This window comes from Felis catus, chromosome A2 (assembly GCF_018350175.1).
Source record: "Felis catus isolate Fca126 chromosome A2, F.catus_Fca126_mat1.0, whole genome shotgun sequence".
Classification (NCBI taxonomy): Eukaryota; Metazoa; Chordata; class Mammalia; order Carnivora; family Felidae; genus Felis; species Felis catus.
In genome coordinates, this window is record NC_058369.1 from 91,760,900 (window position 1) to 91,781,822 (window position 20,923).

The window sequence follows — 20,923 nt, forward strand, 5'->3', positions numbered from 1 at the left end:
CATGTCACATTTCAGGTATTGAGTAGGCATGTGCAGCTAATGACTACCAAACTGGACAGCACATATGTAGAACATTCTATTGGACCACACTGCCTTAGGCACTTCTAAATTACCATACATATTACTACCTCATAAATCATATTTCTGAAAGAGAAGAAAAGAGTGACAACTAGAAACCAGTTTTGATAGAGCAATTAGGGCCATATATAAAGAACTCATATATCTGGAATCTTAATTTCCATGTCCTGTTGCAATATTTGGCATTTTGGATTTTGAAAAAATCTGGGCATTTATTATGATACATTTTTGCTTTGTTTTTTTTCCCACTTTACTTAGGTATAATTGACATATTTTGAAGTTTAAGGTGTACAACATGTTGATTTGATACACTTATTACTATCAAATGATTACTGTCATATCACTAACACTTCTATCATGTCACATAATTGTTTGATATATACTTACTGAATTCTTTTATTGCAGTATGATTCCTTGGGCAGTGAAATGATGAACTCTTAGATGTTTGAGATGAACTTTGTGAAATGAAAATTTTGTTACTTCTATTTATTATTTCTAGTAAATAAGTTTAATTATGGAAGATACCAAATATTGAGGATACTAAGGTTTTGAAGATAAAAGTAGTATAAGAATCTCTGGGGCGCCTGGGTGGCGCAGTTGGTTAAGCGTCCGACTTCATCCAGGTCACGATCTCGCGGTCAGTGAGTTCGAGCCCCGCGTCGGGCTCTGGGCTGATGGCTCAGAGCCTGGAGCCTGTTTCCGATTCTGTGTCTCCCTCTCTCTCTGCCCCTCCCCCGTTCATGCTCTGTCTCTCTCTGCCCCAAAAATAAATAAACGTTGAAAAAAAAATTTAAAAAAAAAAAAAATAAAAAAAAAAAAATAAAAGAATCTCATAGATCAAACCTATAAATCCTAAATCAATGAAATCAAAATGAAGTTTACACAATAAACATCTCCTGTGCATTTGCAAAGTTGCATTAAAGTTATGCTAGTCTTCTGAATAGAAATTAAAGCATTGATAATCTAAGTTGTTAGTCTTGTTTCTTAGACAAATGAGTGGAGTAGAAATAGTTCTTGAATAGATTATTTTTAGACTGAGTAGTTCAAATATTTAAAGGGAAATGCTTTTTGGGTTGTTCTTAGGTGTTAGCTGTCTTTTTTGATAAAAAGGAAATGATTCAGCTTTAAAAAAGTCCATGAAGTAAAAATACTCTTGTAAAAATATATAAGCACACATTATTGAAACAGAAACATGGCTTAGTAAATGTTTCTACACATATGCAAGCAAATATATGTTTATATAATATACGCACCCATAGTATTTAAGTGCTGATACAATGGCTCTAATTTCCAGAAAAGGAAGGAGGGTGTTATTTCAGAATTCTCATCTTAGAAGTTAAAAAATGCAGTTGCAAAAAGTCTTCCTTTTTAAAAGCAAAACAAAACTATGCTATTTTTTTTTTTTTACTGAAGTCAAACCAAAGAAACTTCTTAATTATAAATAAATTTGATTGTGAACCTCTGGCTGAAACATACCTATTTGGAAGATTAGGCTTGTGAAATGCAAGCAAACTATTGGAAAGAATAGTTATACCTTACCTTTTGTCTGGATGCTCCCTGACATAAGTGCTTGTAGAACAATGAGAAATGATCTCTGGTCCTTTAGGAATCTTGAGAGTATCTGAATCAAGTCTTCTTTTCTTGTTCTACTCTTCACAGATAAAGAGTAATGACGTCCTTTAAAATGGTGATGCAAGTGTTTACCCCAGGACAGAAGGAGGAGCTACATGAGCTAAGATAGGCAAGCCTGAGAATAATAATCTGTGAAAATCCAAGGATAAGATTGGGTGAAGAAGTAGGGGAACAGAAATATAGTAAATTATCTTGTAGGAGCACATCACATGGCTCTGTAGTGTTAGAGAAATACAAGTGATTTTTTTTTTTTTTTTTTTTTTTTTGCTAAGATGGAGGATGTCTTAGTGAGCAGTTGGAAACAACCCTTGCAGGGTTTCTGGTTTAGGGTTTGAGGAGTTACTGGGAAATAGCCAGAGTTGGGAGGTTAGACAGTTGAGATTAGAATCCAAGCTTAAAAAAAAAAAAAAGGTGGGCAATTGTTTTTGTAGGTTACTGGGAAGACTGAGAAATAGAGAAGTAAAGTAGAAACTGAATTAATTTGTTCCAAGTTTTAATTTCTCCCTACCCACAGACTGAAAAATAGTTAGAAAAGTTAAGCTAAAAAACACAAATGTGATACTTGAAACAAGATTGAAACCATTCTGGTAAGAATTTGAAGTAACAAATATGGAAAATATGAAGTAGAGATAAAATTAGTTTTGTAGAGACCTGTTTGTTACTTTACAATTGTACCGCAGTACTTAATTTATGACAAAAGTTGTACTCAGAAGAAATAATAATTTTTTTATACTATAGTAGGTGTAAGAGAAGGAAGGAGTGAAGTATGAAACAAAACTTCAAAAATTAACTGAGCTGTCACAAAGTGAAAAAGGAGTTGATAAATACTTTTCCCACTTACAGAAAAGTAGATAGAATAGTGAAAAATTACCATATCTTTCAAGAGCTAAGAAAGACTTAGAATCTGAATCTGTTTAAATTATAAAATATAATAATTAAATATTTTATAAATATATATTTAAAATATAGTAAATATTAAATATTTTAAAATAATTTATTTTCTAAAATATAAATAAAATACTTATATTTTATATTATTAAGATGAAAAACATTAATAAAACTTGCTTGTGCACTACTACCTTATTTCATATACAAAAATTACTGAAAATGGATCAGACTTCCATGAAAACTCTTGGAAGAAAACATAAATGTAAATCTTCCTGACCTTGGATTAGGAATAATTTCCCGGATATAATAGCAAATACACAAGCCACAAAAGAAAAAGTAGATACATTGGCATAATCAAACTTAAAACCTTTTTGCTTTGAAGAATATCATCAAGAAAGTGAAAAGATGATCCAAAGAATGGGAGGAAATTTTTGCAAAGTTAAATGTCTGATAAGGGACTTCTATCTAAAATATGTATAAAGTACTCTTACAACTTAGTAATAAAAACAAAAACAAAACATTTAAAAATGGGCAAAGAATCTGAATAGGCATTTTTCTAGAGAGGATGTACAAATGACCAATAAACACATGAAAGATGCTCAACATCAATAACAGGGAATTGCAAATCAAAAACACAATGAGATATTACTGCTCATCCACTAGGATGGCTAAAATCAAAAGAACAAATAATAACAAGCATTGGCAAGGAGCTGGAAAAATTGAAATCCTCATACATTGATAGAAGGAAACAAATCATGTAGCCCCTTTGAAAACCAGTCTGGAAGTTTCTCAAAAAGTTAAATATAGATTTACCACATGACCCAGCACATAACTCCTATATATATGGATACATATATGTATGTGTGTGTATCTATCTATAGATACATATATATCTACATATGCATATATGTGTATATGTATTTCCGAGAGAATTGAAAATATGTTTACAAAAAGCATATATACGGACGTTCATTGCAGCATTACTCATAATAACCAAAAAATGATAACAACCCAAATGTCCTATCAACTGACAAATGAATAAACAAAATATATATTCCATACTGTGGATTGATATTCAGTCATAAAAAAGAAATGAAGTACTTCTTATGCCACTACTGGTACTTGCTTCTGTGCTCATTCAGTGTGGACCTGATACCTCCTTTGTGAAGTGGCAGAGGAGGATACTCTGAAATTCTCCATGGTCAATGAAAAGCCCAAGGAAGGAGTCAAGACTGAGAAAAATGATCATATTAATTTGAAGGTGTTGGGTCAGGATGCTTCTGTGGTGCAGTGTTAAGATTAAGAGGCGTAAGGGTGCCTGAGTGGTTCAGTCGGTTAAGCATCCGACTTCAGCTCAGGTCATGATCTCGAGGTTCATGGGTTCGAGCCCCGCGTCAGACTCTGTGCTGACAGCTCAGAGCCTGGAGCCCACTTCAGATTCTGTGTCTCCCTCTGTCTGCCCCTCTGCTGTTTGCACTCTGTCTCTCGCACCGTCTCAAAAATAAACAAACATTAAAAAGTAAAAAATAAAAAAAAAGATTAAGAGGCATACAACACTTAGCAAACTAATGAAAGCCTTCTGTCAACCACAGGGTTTGTCTGTAAGGCAGATCAGATTCCCATTTGAAAGACAGCCAGCCGGTGAAACAGACATACCCACACAGTTGGAAATAGAGGAGGAAGATAAAACTGATGTGTTCCAGCAGCAGACAGAAGGTGTCTACTAAAGAAGGAACCTGCCACTTTGTTCCAGAACTATGTTCGTACAGACCAAGAATACATTCTGTGTTAAAAAACTCAATTTGGGGCGCCTGGGTGGCTCAGTCGGTTAAGTGTCCGACTTCAGCTCAGGTCATGATCTCGTGGTTCATGGGTTCGAGCCCCGCGTCAGGCTCTGTGCTGACAGCTCAGAGCCTAGATCCTGCTTCGGATTCTGTGTCTCCCTTTCTCACTGCCCCCTCGCTCACACGCTGTCTCTCAAAAACGAGTAAACATTCAAAAAAAAAAAAAAAGGAAAGGGGTGCCGGGTGGCTCAGTGAGTTGAGCGTCCGACTTCGGCTCAGGTCATGATTTCACAGTTCATGAATTCGAGCCCCGCATCAGGCTCTGTGCTAAAAGTTCAGAGCCTGGAGACTGCTTCAAATTCTATGTCTCCCTCTCTCTCTGCTCCCCAGCTCATCTCTGTCTCTCTCTCCTTCAAAAATAAATAAAAACATTAAAAAAAATTTTTTTAATTAAAAAACTCAGTTTGGTTCCACCACATCCTGAGTACTAGTTGATAGTTTATTCTTTCATTTTCCCCTTCCTCATTCCTTTACTCTGCATGCAGTAACTGGTGTGTTCGCACTAGCATATTGCCTTTTTTTTTTGTACTAAATATCCAGTGGTATATTTTGATTGACATCAAATCAAGATGGAATGGGATGAAATAATGACTCTGTGAAAAGAAGCTCATTCTCCATGCTCTTCACAACTTTGAAAGATCAGTATTTCCTGACTTAACCCTGTATTGTGTGATCTTTATTCTCTATTCATTTTCCTTTCTGTCTTCGTAGAATTTTTAGAATGGCTTTAAATACCACCTGTATGATCATGACACCACATTTAAATCTCTAGCTAGTGAGTTTAGATCAGATTTTTTTCCCCTCTAATCTTCTTTACCTCTTCCTTAACAAGTGGTCTCACAATCTACCTACATGGTTGATGAAGTCAGAATCTAAAATTCATATTTGATTTCTCTTTCTCCCTCATTTTCTATAATAATTCCTAATTATCAAGTCTTGTTAATCTTCTCTCCAAAATATATCTTGATCTATTTACCTCAATCTCCATGACGGTTACAGTAATAAATACCTTGTTTATCTCTTGTCTACACTCCCTTATTGGTGTCCTAATTGAGCTTCCAGTTTTCCCCCTTCTACTAGCCATTTATCTTCCAGCCAATCTTCTTAAATGTTAAAAAGATTGTGTTAATTCCCACTTAGGTCTAGAATGGTTTCTCTTCAAACATATTTCTTGGAGTCAAATCCTAGTTTCACCACTTTCTATCTGTAGAGTCTTACACAAGTTCTTAATCCCTCCCTGGCATAATATGTGCTGGTAAAGTTAAGATTATTCATATCAAGCATTTGTAACTGTGCTTGGCACTCAGTAAATGTTCACATTTATTATTAATGTTATATGGCCTACAGAGCCCTGTGTGATCAGACTTCTCTGGGCATAAGGCTTAACCCTTGAGAATGCCTTTCCTAATAGTGATTTTCTTCAGAGTTGAGTTCTCCTTCAGTTTTTCTCTACTTCAACAACCTATTTATTTGCTTATCCTACTTATCAAGTCTAATTACCTTTTTCTCTTGTTTGTTGCCTGTCCCCTCCCCTAGACGGTAAGCTTCATGGAGAGGGACCATGCTTAGGTCATCCACTATTTAACTTTCATACCTGGCACAGTTCTTGCCACATAGTAGGAACTTATTCTATATTTGTTGATAAAATAATTAATGAATCTCACATTCTTAGCAAGATATTTGGAGATTTACTTTTTAGTCAGGTTTCGTTCTGATTCAGTTTGTCTTTGAATGGAATATAACATTTATTTATAATACTATAATCTATTTTGGATGTTATGAGGGAGACTTTTCTAACTTCCTCCCTTAAAATTTCATACATAGAGACTAAACTGGGCAAGGGAGCAAGAATGTGATAATGAAATTTCTTTGGTTTAGAAGAGAAACTTTCTCATACTTTAGTATTGCATTTTCAGTGTGTGTAATAACTTTTGACTCTCAAAAAAGGAAAATTTGAAGCCTGATATTATATAGTATCAGTATGATACTCTGGTGGTTCCTTTGGATGCAATTCAAAGGGTATTTGTTATTGAAGTACCTGAAGGGCCTTCAAATAGTTTTACAGAATGAACACCAAAGAAAGAATTATAGAGATATATTTCAATGAGAGTTAAATTATATATGATAAGAGAAAAAGTACGGTTGTTATTAGGGTGTTATTTTAAATGGTTTTCTGGTTTCTGATATTTTTGTAGTCAACAAATGATTGGAAAGAGTATACCTAATAAAAAGCGGAAGCAGGGCACCTGGGTGGCTCAGTTGGTTAAGCGTCCAACTCTTAATTTAGGCTCACGTCATGATCTCACAGTTCATGAGATCAAGCCCCACATCAGGCTCTGCACTGTCAGTGACGGGCCTGTTCGGAATTCTTTCTCTGCTCCTTCCCCACTTGTTCATTCTCTCTCTCTCTTTTTCTCTCTCAAAATAAACATGAAAAAAATTTTTTACAGTGGAAGCTTTTCCTCCAGATACAGTAATATCAGTAGTTGCTCATTATTTTTCTTTGTTTCTAACATGTAACACTTCTTTAGGGATACAATCTAATATATAAAGCTTTAAATTGAAGTTTTAATACATCTTTTTCACCTTGGAACTTTCAGTGTTTATAATATATTTTAGCAATTCATTATACTGTTTTGGTTAGGTCCTTCTCATACAATTATTTTCTTTAGAAAAAAAATATTTTCAATAAAAGGGAATTTTTTTAGTGTATACCTTACTATTATTGAATTTAGTCATTTAGGATTTACCCTTGGTTCATTTGTTACATAACTTTGGTTATATAAGCAAACTTTATTAATGCTCCAGTTTTTCTATAAGATAAAATGTAGATGTTTACAGGTTTTTTTGAAGTCTTTGAAAGGGTTGATAACAAGAATCAGATTTCCAGTCAAAATTGATATGTTGATTTGATTAAGAGAAAAAAAATTAATTTTTCCTAACAGCTTCTTCTTTAATACATGGGAGTAATGTCTTTGGTTAAATGATAAAAATACCTTTTTCGGTTCAGATCACTTTAGCTCAGTATTTTTTTGAATACTGAATTATTTTTTAAATGTTATCTCAGAAGTGTATTTTATGAAAAATACTTTTTTTCTTAGCTTGCATTAATAGTGAAGATGTTGAGCATACAGTGGACACCTCGTTAAGTAGCACTTCCTCTACCGTTTGTCCTCCCATCCCTTCTGGTTCAGTAAAAACTCATAATAAATGAGGTCTATGCAGCATTCCACTTCAGGTATTGTTTTATTTAAGTGGAATTATTTCACATATAGCAAGTGTTTCACTTATATTGGTTTACTTAAAAAATTATTAGTAAAACTTAAGCCAAAGAACTCCTCAAAAGAATATTGTATAAGATCTTTAGACTTTAAGAAATCTCTGAAACTGGTGAGATATGTGTGTGTTTTTGGTATTCTTCAGCAGTCCCTAACACAATGTTGACATTAGGAATAAGAAATAGTTTTGATCTGACTCTTAGAATGTACTTTTAAGCATGGTGGACTCAAAATTAAAAAAAAAAAAAAAGACCTTTTCTTATATAGGGAAATACTAGGAATAATGGGTGACTCCCAGTTATCAAAAACCAGAATTCTTTTTAAAGCATGTGTTCAACAGAATTTGGGCTCTAGAGCCATTGTAATCATAACTCTTTTCGGAGTCAAAATATTTTGTCAACAGCCATTTTAGCTATTGGAACAGTGGCAAAATCTCAGGTATATAAATTTATTTAAATATCTTTACCTTTTTGTGGAAAACCTTAAGTATGTAGAAATTTTTTCCATTTGTTTTGTTAATCTCTGTTAGGCTGGAAGTTTTAGTTTTTCTCTTTTTACATAAATCAATAAAAGCAATTCCCATATTTCCAAGGAAACACAAAACCTCTATTCCAGGCAAGTCTTCCCACATATTTGTTTATATCTGACAGAAGGTCTCTTATTTTCCTTTGTACTTTTCACTCATTTAAAATTCCTTATGAACTATAATATATGTTAAATTCTCTTTAAATATTTTTGTTTTATAGGAAGTGATAAGGTTAAAAAGAAAATATATAGAACTTAAAGTAAGAAGAATTATGTTTCTTCCTTGAGCAGTTTATCTGCATGAGCTTGGGCAAATTGTTTTAACCTAATTCTTAACTTTTCTTGATGGAAAATTTGAAACTAATAATAGTTCTTTCCACCTTTGCTTCATGGACCTTTTTAAAGAAGTATCAAAGGATATGTTTGTAAAAGTATTTTTTAAACTATGAACTGTGCAAAATTGGTGGATTATGAGCTTATTAAATTTTTTTGCAGCCTTAATAAACTCATGACTAAAAAGAGTAAGACAAATTCCATTTACTAAAATGGAATAATTTAATTTAATAAATAAATAAATTTTATTTAATTTTATTTTATAAATAAAATAAATAAAAATTATTTTTATTTATTAAATAAAATTAATTAATTAATTAATTAATTTTATTTAATAAATAAAATAAATAAAATTTACTAAAATTCCATTACTAAAATTTCCTTTTAGTTGGTGGGATCTTACAGAGTGGTGTCCACTGTCTATATCTAATATAAATAGGTAATACAATCAAATGATGCCTGGTTATTGAACATAAACTAGTTTTTGCACAGTATTATTTTTAAAAGTAAATACAATGATCATACTTATTTGTGGAAAAATGCCATAGACTCGTATCATAATATTTTCTCAAAATACTTATTTTAAATATTTTAAAATAAAATTGTAGTATTTTAAAAACTGACATTAACCAAAACAATAAGCTTTACAAGAATTAAGAGAGGTGGATTCATAATTTATTTTGTCAGAGATAATGAATACTTCCTTTTTCATACACAAACATCCTGCTAGCTCATTAGTATTGTAGTGTTAAAAGATTAGGATGAATTACTAATGATCACATCTCTCTAGTTCTCCATTTAGTTAATAAATGGACTTTCTTGTACTTACAGAAAAGCAATGTGTGTTTGTCTTTTTCTATATATACAATAATATCTACAGAATTTCAAAATTAGACCAGTAAAAATGTGAATTTTCCACCTTTCAGATTACATTTATATTGCTTCGCTGTTAGGGAAACAGAGTAGGCAGTCTTGGCCAGTTGAAAGAGTTACTTTGGAAGTTCTTTTTAAAAGTGGTGGAAATACTTAGAATAATTTTTTGTTGTTGTTCTTATGGCAGCATTTTTTGTTTTTTTTCCTAAATATCTTCAAGAATTGGCTGATCCAAATAGTTTTTATTTTGATAAATAAAATTTAGTTCTTTATACCTTAGTTTGGTTTCTAAATAATTTCTACAGAGGATACTTCAGTCTGTTTTTAATATTTATATATTTACCCGTTTCATTTTATAGGCGATTTTATGACGATGGAGCAATTGTCTTGGGCGAGGAAGCAAATATGCTTGCTGGCATGCTGCTTGGACTCAATGCCATTGATTTCAGGTACTTAGTCTAAATGCATTCAGATTTTAAATTATTCTACCTCATACCAGTTTCTACTTAGCTTTTATTCTTGGTTTGCTAATAAGAAGTAAAGCACACAGCTGGATATTGATGTTTGATTCATGTCGTTCCCTTTCCAGTAACATCAGCTTTCTAACTGGGTTTGCTCTCAGCAAAGAGACTGTCTCAAAGTTAAGGATTTAACTGACATTTTGTTCTGTAGTTTGGGCAAATCTTAGACTATATCTCCCCAGCAAAAGATTATGTACCCTTGTAGCCCTGAAGGAAGTTTTTAGATCTTATCTCTTAGTATTTTGCAGCTACTGCTATAAAGTGAAAAGATGCACTAAAAGTAGATGGAAAGCCAGAAAGATTTTCATGATCTCATGTGTTGAAATAAAAAACTCCTGGCATGATGTGTTTGGTATCTTGTGTTTATATTATGTATCTGGGCCATCAGAAATATTATTAATATTTGCTTCTATCATCAACAAGATGAATTGATTTCAGACTGAGTATAAGTTCTAAAAAGGTAAATGTAAGTTTTTCATATATTCATGGAAGTATCTTTTTGTATTCTTTAATTGGTCTAAGATTTTACATTATGCTAAAAATAAAAAGTTTGCTTATAACAATTCAAACATAAGATTAATGGAAATATTACAATTTTATTGAAAAATATCACTTAAAATCCAAGAGTATCAACAAAATAAGTATAAAACTTAAATGAAAATCTACTGTTAGATCTTTAATAGAAATATAATGCTGCTCATTTTTAATACAGGTACCTTTTTTTTTTTTTAGCAAATCACTGAGGGTACCTTTTTTTTTTTTTAGCAAATCACTTCCTTTTCAAAATATTTTCATTTTCTCAGTATAACTTTCCTCTGTTTAAAATTTAATAAAGTAGTATTAGGTTAGTAGCTTAATTGTTTAGAATACAAAAATGATAGATGCCATATGGAGGTTGTCTTTTTGATCCTTCTGAGTGTATTAATTTTTCACCTGTCATCCTGCTGGTTCTGTCTGAATCCTTTACATTTCTGTTTTTTGGTGCAAAAAGAAAACCTGGGATAAGAATGTGAACTCTTGGTTTATTGTAACCCAATGATACTGTATGATCAGCTGAAAGTAAATGTCTTAAAGATACATTAGTAATATTTCTGTAAATGAAGGAAAGCCCTTATAAAGTATTGCCACTTTGGCTCACTCCTTATTCAAGCATGAAAAAGTATGGAGCAATACCAAGATACTCTTGATATTAACATTTAAAAATGGAATTTCAATAGGCAGACTTCCCAAAGAAATCAGAACATAGGAGTTCATAGAATAATTTGTTTTTTGAAAGATCCACCTATATCTTGTAAATGCTCTTGTTTATGTTCCTAGTAGATGTACTTTTTTAATAACAGTGACCATAAAACTAAACACTTTTTTTATTATCCTATTGGATACACCATCATACAAAACAAAGATTACTGGATTGGGAGACCAGAGGTCTAGAGTTTTTTTACTGGCTTTATGTGACTCCCGGTATGACTTTGGGCAAGTAGCAACCTTTCCTGTTGCCATGGCCTCAAAAAGGATTGACTGATGATCAAAAGGATTTTTTTTAGCTTTCTTTTTAGGTCTAAGACCCAGGCCCTTTCACTTATTCATAGTTTAAAAAATTGTCATCTTCTAATTAGTTAAATCTTTTAAAAATATAGTCAGCGGCATCTAAGAATTTGTATGAAAACATGAACAAGTCTTCATTTGAAAATCCTCTAATGACGTCTTTAAAAATCCAGTGAAGACTAAAATAGTGTCAAATAACATTTGAACAGATTTCTCAGAAAATTTTTCTTTTGCATGATATATTCAGGTTAGAGTGTATTGTGCAGTCCTTTGTCATTGGTATTGAACGCAGAGTATCTTTATTGAGGTGTTTATTTGTAACAAGTAACATCTAAAATATGAATAAAAAATTTACCTACAATTTGATGAAACAGATGTCTCGAACCAGAGATTGTTTATAATGCTTAAGGTCGATTTAAAGGTTTGATGTATTATGTGACGTATTTATTTGTTTCTTAGCTTCTGCCTCAAGGGAGAGGGATTGGATGGAAACTTTCCTGCTGTAATAGACTACACACCATATTTGAAGTTTACCCAGAGGTATATGACGTTTTGAAATATGTTATTGAAATCTTAATTTAGGGGCACCTGGGTGGTTCAGTCAGTGGAACGCCCAACTCTTGATTTCAGCTTAGGTCATGATCCCAGGGTTGTGGGATTGAACCCCACATTGGCCTCTGTGGTGAGTGTGGAGTCTGCTTAAGATTCTCTCTCTTTCCCTCTACCCCTCTTCCTTACTTGTGTGTGCTCTCTAAAATAAAAAAAAGATAGAGAAAAAATAAATATTAACTTATAGTTTAATGTCTTGTGTAATATGTTCATCTGATTAAAATTGCTTTTATTTTAGTATCAGAAGTTATTCAAAAATACAGACTCCATTTGCAGACCCCAATGTGTTTAAACTTTTTACATAGTTGTAATTTCAGCGTAGTTTTTAGAAAACATCATGTATTTCTGTTGCTATCATCATTATAATAATAACTTTGATAGCTCTATAATAGTCCATTGAGAGTTCAAAATTATAATTCATCATTCAGATTGTTTTCCATTATAGAGGAAAGGATAATGAATGTTTTTGCAAATCAGTTTTCTTTTTGTTTCTGCTGTGAATTTACAGAGTTATTCAGGCAAATACAATGAAAAATTTTATGGCTCTTAAAGTGTGTCTTTTAGAGAGAGTCTGTACCAATTTATCTTAATACTAGTATTGTATGATAGTTAAGAATTTCCTACAATCTCACCAGCATTGAAAATTAATCAGATGATATCTGTAAATTTTTTGAAGGTGTGATTACATAATTGGCTTCCTGAATAGAATGATTATATACTTTAAAAGTGTTATGATCAAGCTAAAGCTTTAAGGAAAACAGAAAGAGAGTATTATAGGTATATATGTAATGTACATACACACGCACACTGGAAGATGCATTTATTGGGGATCTAATGTAGGAAAGAAACTTCACCAGCTGCCAGGGATACACAGATGTCAAAAGTAAGGGCAATTCATGAAATTCTGAAAATAATAATATAGTCCCTGTCACCAGGATAATCATCATCTAGTGAGAGAAGTCCCTATGTGAGAGGAGTGTGAAGATACTTTAGGTGGTGAAGGAGTAGTAACACAGTCTTATGGTACTAAGATTTCTAACTCGAATAAGTGGATCACTTGGGGAAAGTGATAATTCTAGTACTTTACATCTAAAAACCAAATAGAGCAAGAATTTTGAACAGGCATAAAATTATACTGTTTGGGGTATATTAGATTTCAGGACATTTTTGAAGACAGTAGTTCAAAAATAATACTAGTAGAAAGAATGCTAGCAATATTGAATGCTTATTGTATATCAGGCATTATTCAAAGTGCTTTCCTTCTATTAACTCATTTAATCCTCAAAAGCTAATTTTATAAATGAGAAAACTGAAACAGAGAGAGCTTAAGTAGCTTGTCTAAACACACAGCTAGTTTGTGCAGAGTGGGCCACAGGTCTGGAATTAAAGAGCAAGATGACAGCTGGACATAGGAGTTTGGCCATTGACAAGTAGGTAGAAAGGCTATTTGTAATGATTTAGGAAGTGACTTTAAAATATAAAGATGAATGTGAATACTAATTCTACATACATAAGAGACTACAGTAATTACTCTCCTACATACATAAGAGACTATAGTAATTACTGCAACACTTTTAAAAATACAATAATGGAACTTTCTCAGGTGGTCCCCTCAGAATGAGTTTAATGATAAATGCTCTCTGCCTCCAACTTGCTTAACCACTTTTTGTCCGCATTTTTATGCAACTGTCTTTCTTTGATGCACTAATCCAAACTTGTATGTGTAGCTTCCTCTCCTTCATACGCTGAGGGATTTCTACTATCTTATTATAAAAAGGACACTGAAATGAGAAGGGAAGTACCAATTCCACCTTGTCATAAATAAGTTAGCATTACTGATAATGGAGGTCTTCTTTTTAGAAATATGTAAACAGTCTTGATTATCATAAAGAGCCAATATTGTAAACATGCAGTTGCTTCCACAAAATATACCTATATTAGACAAAAAAAAAACGTTTATTAGGTTTCTAATTTTAAGAAACTGCAAAAATATATCCTTAACAAAATTACTGCTTTTAATTTATTTGATAAGTAATACATTCTGATGGTGGGTCTGAGTGCATCACCACTCAAATTTATTTGGTAAGTAATATATATTCATTATACAAAAACTAGAAAATAAAGATAGGTAGATAGAGGAAAACTTAAGTCACTCAAAATCTTACCTTTAAGAAGCAGCTGCTAGAGGCGTTAACATTTTGATGGGTAGCTTTCCAGCCTTATCTTTTTCTTTAACATGGAATTATAATGTACATGTAGTACTTCTTTCCCTTAATACTGTATAATGAAGATTCTTGCATGTCATTAACCATCCTTCCACAGCGTCATTTCCCTAAGTGAATAGAATTTCATTATCTTACAGTATTTTTATGTAATTATTGTTGGACCTTTAGGATACATTCAGTTAGTTGTCACTGTCGTATGCACTTTTGGAGTTAATAACCTTGTAACTACATCTTTTATGTAGACCATGATTATTTCTTTAAGTAAAAGTGGAAGTAAAATTTCTGGGATAAATAGCACATGTATTATTAAAGCTTTTGAAATATGCTATCAAATTGCATTCCAAAGAGGCCATGCTAGTTAAGTTTGTATAGGCAATATGTGAGATTGCTTGCTTCCCACCATTGCCAACCAAGTATTAAAAATGTGGCCAGTTGTACAAGTGGAAAATAATATCCTATTGGGTTTTTTCCCTATTGTTTTAATTTGCATTTATTTGCTGGTGAAGCTGAACTTTTAAAAAATGTTTATTAGCTATTAGTCTCTGTAAATGAAGTGTTATCCTTCTGAAGCTAAATATATGAAATATGTTAATAGAAAACATCCTAAAATAGATTTCATATTTAAAACTGGCTTTTAGGTTGTGTATCATTGAGAAAACTCAGGTTTTCTGAGTTACTGCTTGATAAAACTTTAAACATCTTTTAAACATTTTTTCTTAAATAGATTTTAGGCCTGAAAAGTCCAGTAGCTAATGATAGTGTCTTATGATGCCTTCAGTTTTGTACTTCTCTTTTTTTTTTTTTTTTTAATTTTTTTTTTCAATGTTTATTTACTTTTGGGACAGAGAGAGACAGAGCATGAACGGGGGAGGGGCAGAGAGAGAGGGAGACACAGAATCGGAAACAGGCTCCAGGCTCTGAGCCATCAGCCCAGAGCCTGACGCGGGGCTCGAACTCCCGGACCGCGAGATCGTGACCTGGCTGAAGTCGGACGCTTAACCGACTGCGCCACCCAGGCGCCCCTGTACTTCTCAATATAATGTTGCCATCAGCATTCTTATAGCTAAGTCTTCGTACTTAAACATGACTATATCCTTAAAGAGGCAAATTTCTACAAACAAAATTGCTGACTTAAAGAGACTATTAACTCATGTATGCTGTTAATTGCCCTTCTTAGACATTCTATCCCATACATTCTGCCTCTTGTAGGAATAACGTAATCATTTTGCTATGGAAGACCAGTTCTTTGACCTGTGTACTACATCCCATCCTGTCTCTTAGGTTAAGGTTTTTGTCCCAGCAGTTGTTCTGTCCTCTTCCATTAATTTTTCCTCTTTTCTTTTTTTTTTTTTAATTTTTTACTTACTTTTTTATTTATTTTTAGAGATAGAGGGCAAGCAGAGGAGGGACAGAGAGAGGGGAAGACGGAATCCCAAGCAGGCTCTGTGCTGTCAGCGCAGAGCCCAATGTGGGGCTTGAACTCATGAATTGTGAGATCATGACCTGAGCTGAAGTCAAAGAGTTGAATGCTTAACCAACTGAGCCACCCAGATGCCCCTAATTTCCCCTCTTTTCAGTATCTTCCCACACCTCACAGCATACATGCATGTTGTTATTTTCCCCATGTTAAAAAATGAAACAGAGGAATTTTCCCCATAGTCACTTCTAGCTACTTCTCAGTCACCTCTCCTTTATTATAACACTGTGTTCCCAGGTTTGTTTTGTTCTGCCTCCATTCTCTCTTGAACTATTCAAATTGAGCTTTAATACTTACCCCTGAAAGTGCTCTTGTCAGAGTCAGCTGTGGTGTCTCATTGTCAAATCCAGTGGTTAATCATTTCCTTGTGTGTCTCGACTTTCTTTGAGCACTGTTTGATACCATGCTCTTCCAGTTTTCCTCCGTTCTCACTCCCCTTCCCCATTTCTCCTCATCTCCCCAACCTCTAAGTGTTGGACTGTTTTAGAGATCAGTCCCAAATCATCTTTTCTGTCTGTACTCACTCTCCAGTTTAGTGGCTCTAAATATTATCTTTATGCTACTCTTTCCCAGATGTACACTTCTACCTGGAACATTGCCCTAAACTCTAGACTCATATATCCAGCTGCCAACTTGCCATCTTCGCTTGGATGTGTAGTAAGCACCTCAAATGAGCATGTACAAAATAGAACTCCTATTTCTCTCCCAAACTTTTCTTCCTTTAGCCATTCCCATTCCAAGAATGGTAGTTCTGTCATTCTGGCTGCTTATGCTCAAAACTTTGGTATCATCATTGAACTTTCTCTGCCATAATCCACATAGGATCCACCAGCAAATCCTTTGGCACCACCACTATTACCTCCTTAATTCAAACCTGGAAATTTGCAAAAGTCTTCAAGCCTTCACCTCTGACTCCTCTGGTTAATCCTCCATAGACAGCTAGACTGATTTTTCTTAAATGAAAGATCATTTCATTCCTCTGCTCATAACTTTTCCAGCAGCTTCTTTCATGTAACTCAAAATAAAAGACAAGGTCCTTATTTGATCTGGCCTCCAGTACCTCTCTGACCTTATCTCCTACTACCTGCCTTCCCACTTACCATGCTTCAGTAACCCTGGCCATTTTGTAATTCCTTGAGCATACCAGACACACTTGTGCATTAGGGCCTTTGTCCTTCCTATCAAATGCAATATCACTCAGATATTTACACATCTATTTCCCACTTCTTCTCTAAAATCCAGCTTAATACCCTCTTACTGATGAAGCCTTCATTGAACTTCCTACCTAAAATAATATTCCTACCCATGCTATGCCTCTTCCCTCCTTTATTTTCTGCATAGTGACTCTTGCTATCTAACAGGTGGTGTATTATTTGTTTATCTCCTCCTACTGGAATGTAAACCCCCAGAAAGCAAGGACTGTTACGTTGACTCACACTTAAATCTCAGTGCTTTAACAGTACTTAGCATAAGAATAGACATGCAATAAGTAGGTGTTTTGAAAATTAAATGAGTATCTTCTAGTTTTTGTCATGCTCATTTACAGGATTAAAAATAGCCCTCTGAAGGAAATGATACTTTAAAATTTCAACAAGATAAATAGTCTGAAGATTTTATGGTCCATTATTTCCTTCTTTTTATATCCTTATTAAAAATAAGTGCTTAATTATTAGAGGTAAAGGAATAAAGAAGGTGAGTGATAAGAATTTTTAGTCTGTTTAACAATTATAAATAATAAAGCATTATATAGGTTTTCGGTAAAGGAAAACTATTTTTCCTTTTATATCATTGCCTCAATAAAAATTTTAAAAATATTTTGCTCTTCAAAATATTGGAATGTTCCTGAAATTCTTAAGTATCATTTTCCCACCAAAAATATTGCAGAACTTCTGTGTCCTTCAGAATAAGAGATACTTTTGTGAGTTTCAGCTTTTCATTGTCCATGGCCTAAAATAACTAAGTGTTAGCAAAACATATAGGTCATTCATGACCCGGCATCAATATACCTTCTTAGCCATTCAGCTTTTTTAGACAGCTGTAGTATTATTAGTCATTGAAATGTTGGGAGGCAATGTAAAATTGTTTTAAAATTTTGTAATAGAATACCAGTTTCCCTTACTAGGGCGACCTTGAACAAACTACTTTTCTCTTATTCTTACTGTCTTCCATTGTTGGGTGAATCTGTTAAATAGTAGAGCAATACCTCATGGAGTTATCATGAGGATTAATGAGGTAATGTATACCTTGGAATCATTGTATGTAAGTATTTATTTTCTTCCTCGTCCTTACAAGAAACTTCCTTATTGCTCTTTGCTTTCTACTTTTTAAATTAAAAAAAAAATTACTATTTTAATTTCATTGGTAGTCCTATTAATCATTACCATTTTCTATTGTTGATTCAGTTTTGGTAAATTATATTTTATTAAAGTAAAACAAAAAACATGTCATGATGTTCAGAGATCTCTTTAAATATCTTTTAAAATCTCTTTTCATTTCTGTTATGTTACCTTTTGCCTTTTGTGTTCATAGCCTTTTATTTTGGCTTAATTTTGAAATCATTCTTGCCAAAGCATTTTGTCAGTTTTGTAGATTTTTTTTTCAATTTTTATTGAGAAATAATTGGTATACATCACTGTAGAAGTTTAAGGAGTACAGAATTAAGGTTTGATTTCCATACATTGTGAAATGAATGACTACCACAGTAGGTTCAGCTAACATCCATCTTCTTATATAGATACAATAAAAAGAAAAGAAAAAAAAGGAAAAAAAAAACTCTACTTGTAATGACCACTCAGGATTTATTCTATGAACTTTCTATATTCATACAGCAATGTTATTTCTTGTCATCATGTTATATATTACATCCTTAGTACTTAGTTATTTTATAACTGGAAGTTTGTACCTTTTGACCACTTTCCTCCAATTCCCTTTCCCTTTCTTCAGTTCTTCCTCCCTCTACCCTCTGTCTGGTAACCACAAACCTAATCTCTTTTTCTACAAGTTTGTGTTTTTGTGTGTGTATGTGTTTTCTACATATTAATGAAATCATATAGCATTTGTCTTTCTCAGATTTATTTCACTTATTAGCATAATGCCTTCCTTCAAGGTCCATCCATGGTGTTGCAAATGGCAAGATTTCATATTCTGTTGTATACCTGTACTATGTCTTTTCCATCCATTCATCTACTGATGGATAGATTGTTTCCATATCTCAGCTATTATACATAGTGCTGCTATGAATGTAGGGTGCAGATATCTTTTCAAGATAGTGTTTTGTTTTCTTTGGATATATTCCCAGAAGTGGAATTTCTGGATCATATGGTACTATTTTTAATTTTTTGAGGAGCATCCATACTGTTTTCCATAGTGACTGTATCAAATTTACAATCTCACCAAAAGTGAACAAGGGCTTCCTTTTCTCCCTATCCACACTAGCATTTGTTATCTCTTATCTTTTTGGTGATAGCCATTCTAACAGGTGTGAGATGGTATCTCATTGTGGTTTTGATACTCATTTCCCTAATGACTAATGATGTTGACCATCTTTTCATGTACCTGTGACCCTTTCATATATCTTCTTTGGAGAAATGTCTATTCATGTCCTTAGTCCATTTGTAATTGGATTATTTATCTTTTTGTTATGAAGTTCTCTGAGTTCTTTATATATTTTGGGTATTTACTCCTTATCAGATTTATGATTTGCAAATATTATCTCCTATTCAGTAGGTTGTTTTTTAATTTTGTTGATGATTTTTTTCTACTGTGCAGAAGCCTTTTAATTTGATGTTGGCCCATTTGTTTACTTTTGCTTTTGCTTTTATTTGCCTTTGTTTTTGGCCCCAAATCTGAAAATCATTGTCAAGATTAGTGTCAAGGAGCTTACTTTCTGTGTTTCCTTCTAGAGTCTTACAGTTTCAGATTTTACATTCAAGTCTTTGATCTATTTTGTTGAGTTAATTTTTATGTATGGTATGTGTAAATGGGAGTCCAACTTTATTATTTCACATGTGGCTGATCAATTTTTTCAACTCCACTCATTGACCAAACTGTTCTTAACTATTGAATATTTTTGGCTCCTTTGTCATAAATTAATTGACTAAATATGTTTGGGTTTATTTTTGGACTCTATTCTGTTCCATTGATCTGTGTTTATTCCAGTATCATTCTATTTTGATTGCTGTTGATTTGTAATGTATTTTGAAATTAGTAAGTGTGATGCTTCCAGGTCTGTTCTTCTTGCTCCAGACTGCTTTGGCTACTCACTGTGAGTGATTACATAGATTTTCTGATTGTTCTACTTCTATGAAAAATGCCATTGAATTTTGATGAGGATTGCATTGCATCTTAGGTTGCTTTGGATAGTATGGTCATCTTAACAATATGAATTTTTCCATTTGATGAGCACAGAAAGAATGTCTTGAAATTTATTTGTGCCTTTTTCAGTTTCTTTCATCAGTGTCTTACGGTTTTCATTGTAGAGATCTTTCAACACTTTGTTACATTTTTTGCAAGGTATTTTATTCTTTTGATGTAAACATAAATGGGATTACCTTCTCATTTTCTCTTTCTGATATTTTGTCATCAGTATGTAGAAACACAGCTTATTTTGTATATTGATTTTGTAGTCTCCATGTTGACTGAATTCATTTATTCTAACAGCTTATTGGTGGCATCTTGAAGGTTTATATATATATATCATGTCATCTGCAAATAGTGACAGTTTTACTTCTTCCTTTCCAATTCAAATGTCTTTTATTTCTTTTTCTTACCTAATTGCTCTGCCTAGGATTTCCAATACTTTGTTGAATAGTAGTGGTAACAGTCGGTATCCTTGTCTTCTTCCTGATGTTAGAGGAAAGGCTTTCATCTTATTACCATTGAGTATGATATTAGCTGTGGGCTGGGTCATATATGGCCTTTATTATGTTGAGATATGTTTCCTCTATACCCAATTTGTTGACAGTTTTTATGATCTTTTCTCTTTCGATACTCAAATTTACTTCTTTTAAGTACATAAGGCCCTTGAATTACTCCTTTAGTTGTACCTTATGTTTGATAAATTATTTTTTATTTTAGTTGTTTTAAATTAAATTTC

At 33.0% G+C, this 20,923-nt stretch overlaps 3 protein-coding genes across 17 annotated transcripts in view; 2 read left to right on the forward strand and 1 right to left on the reverse strand.

The window, feature by feature from the left end:
- Positions 1 to 1,721, reverse strand: part of ABCB1 (ATP binding cassette subfamily B member 1) — a 234,141-nt gene extending 232,420 nt beyond the window's left edge. The window contains exon 1 of the mRNA XM_019814933.3: positions 1,618 to 1,721. The gene's annotated coding sequence lies outside the window, so the exon portion shown is untranslated. The remainder of the gene's footprint in view (positions 1 to 1,617) is intronic.
- Positions 1 to 20,923, forward strand: part of RUNDC3B (RUN domain containing 3B) — a 151,550-nt gene that overhangs the window by 69,246 nt on the left and 61,381 nt on the right. For all 15 annotated transcript variants that reach the window (XM_045052332.1, XM_045052334.1, XM_045052333.1 and 12 more), the window contains 2 exons: positions 9,811 to 9,900; positions 11,977 to 12,057. In XM_045052332.1, coding sequence (XP_044908267.1) covers positions 9,811 to 9,900; positions 11,977 to 12,057 — 171 coding nt within the window. The remainder of the gene's footprint in view (positions 1 to 9,810; positions 9,901 to 11,976; positions 12,058 to 20,923) is intronic.
- On the forward strand, positions 3,604 to 4,484 carry LOC123381340 (small ubiquitin-related modifier 2-like). The gene is made up of 2 exons (XM_045042030.1): positions 3,604 to 3,883; positions 4,125 to 4,484. Exons 1-2 carry the CDS (start codon positions 3,797 to 3,799, stop codon positions 4,323 to 4,325), a joined length of 288 nt encoding a protein of 95 aa, XP_044897965.1. The 5' UTR covers positions 3,604 to 3,796; the 3' UTR covers positions 4,326 to 4,484.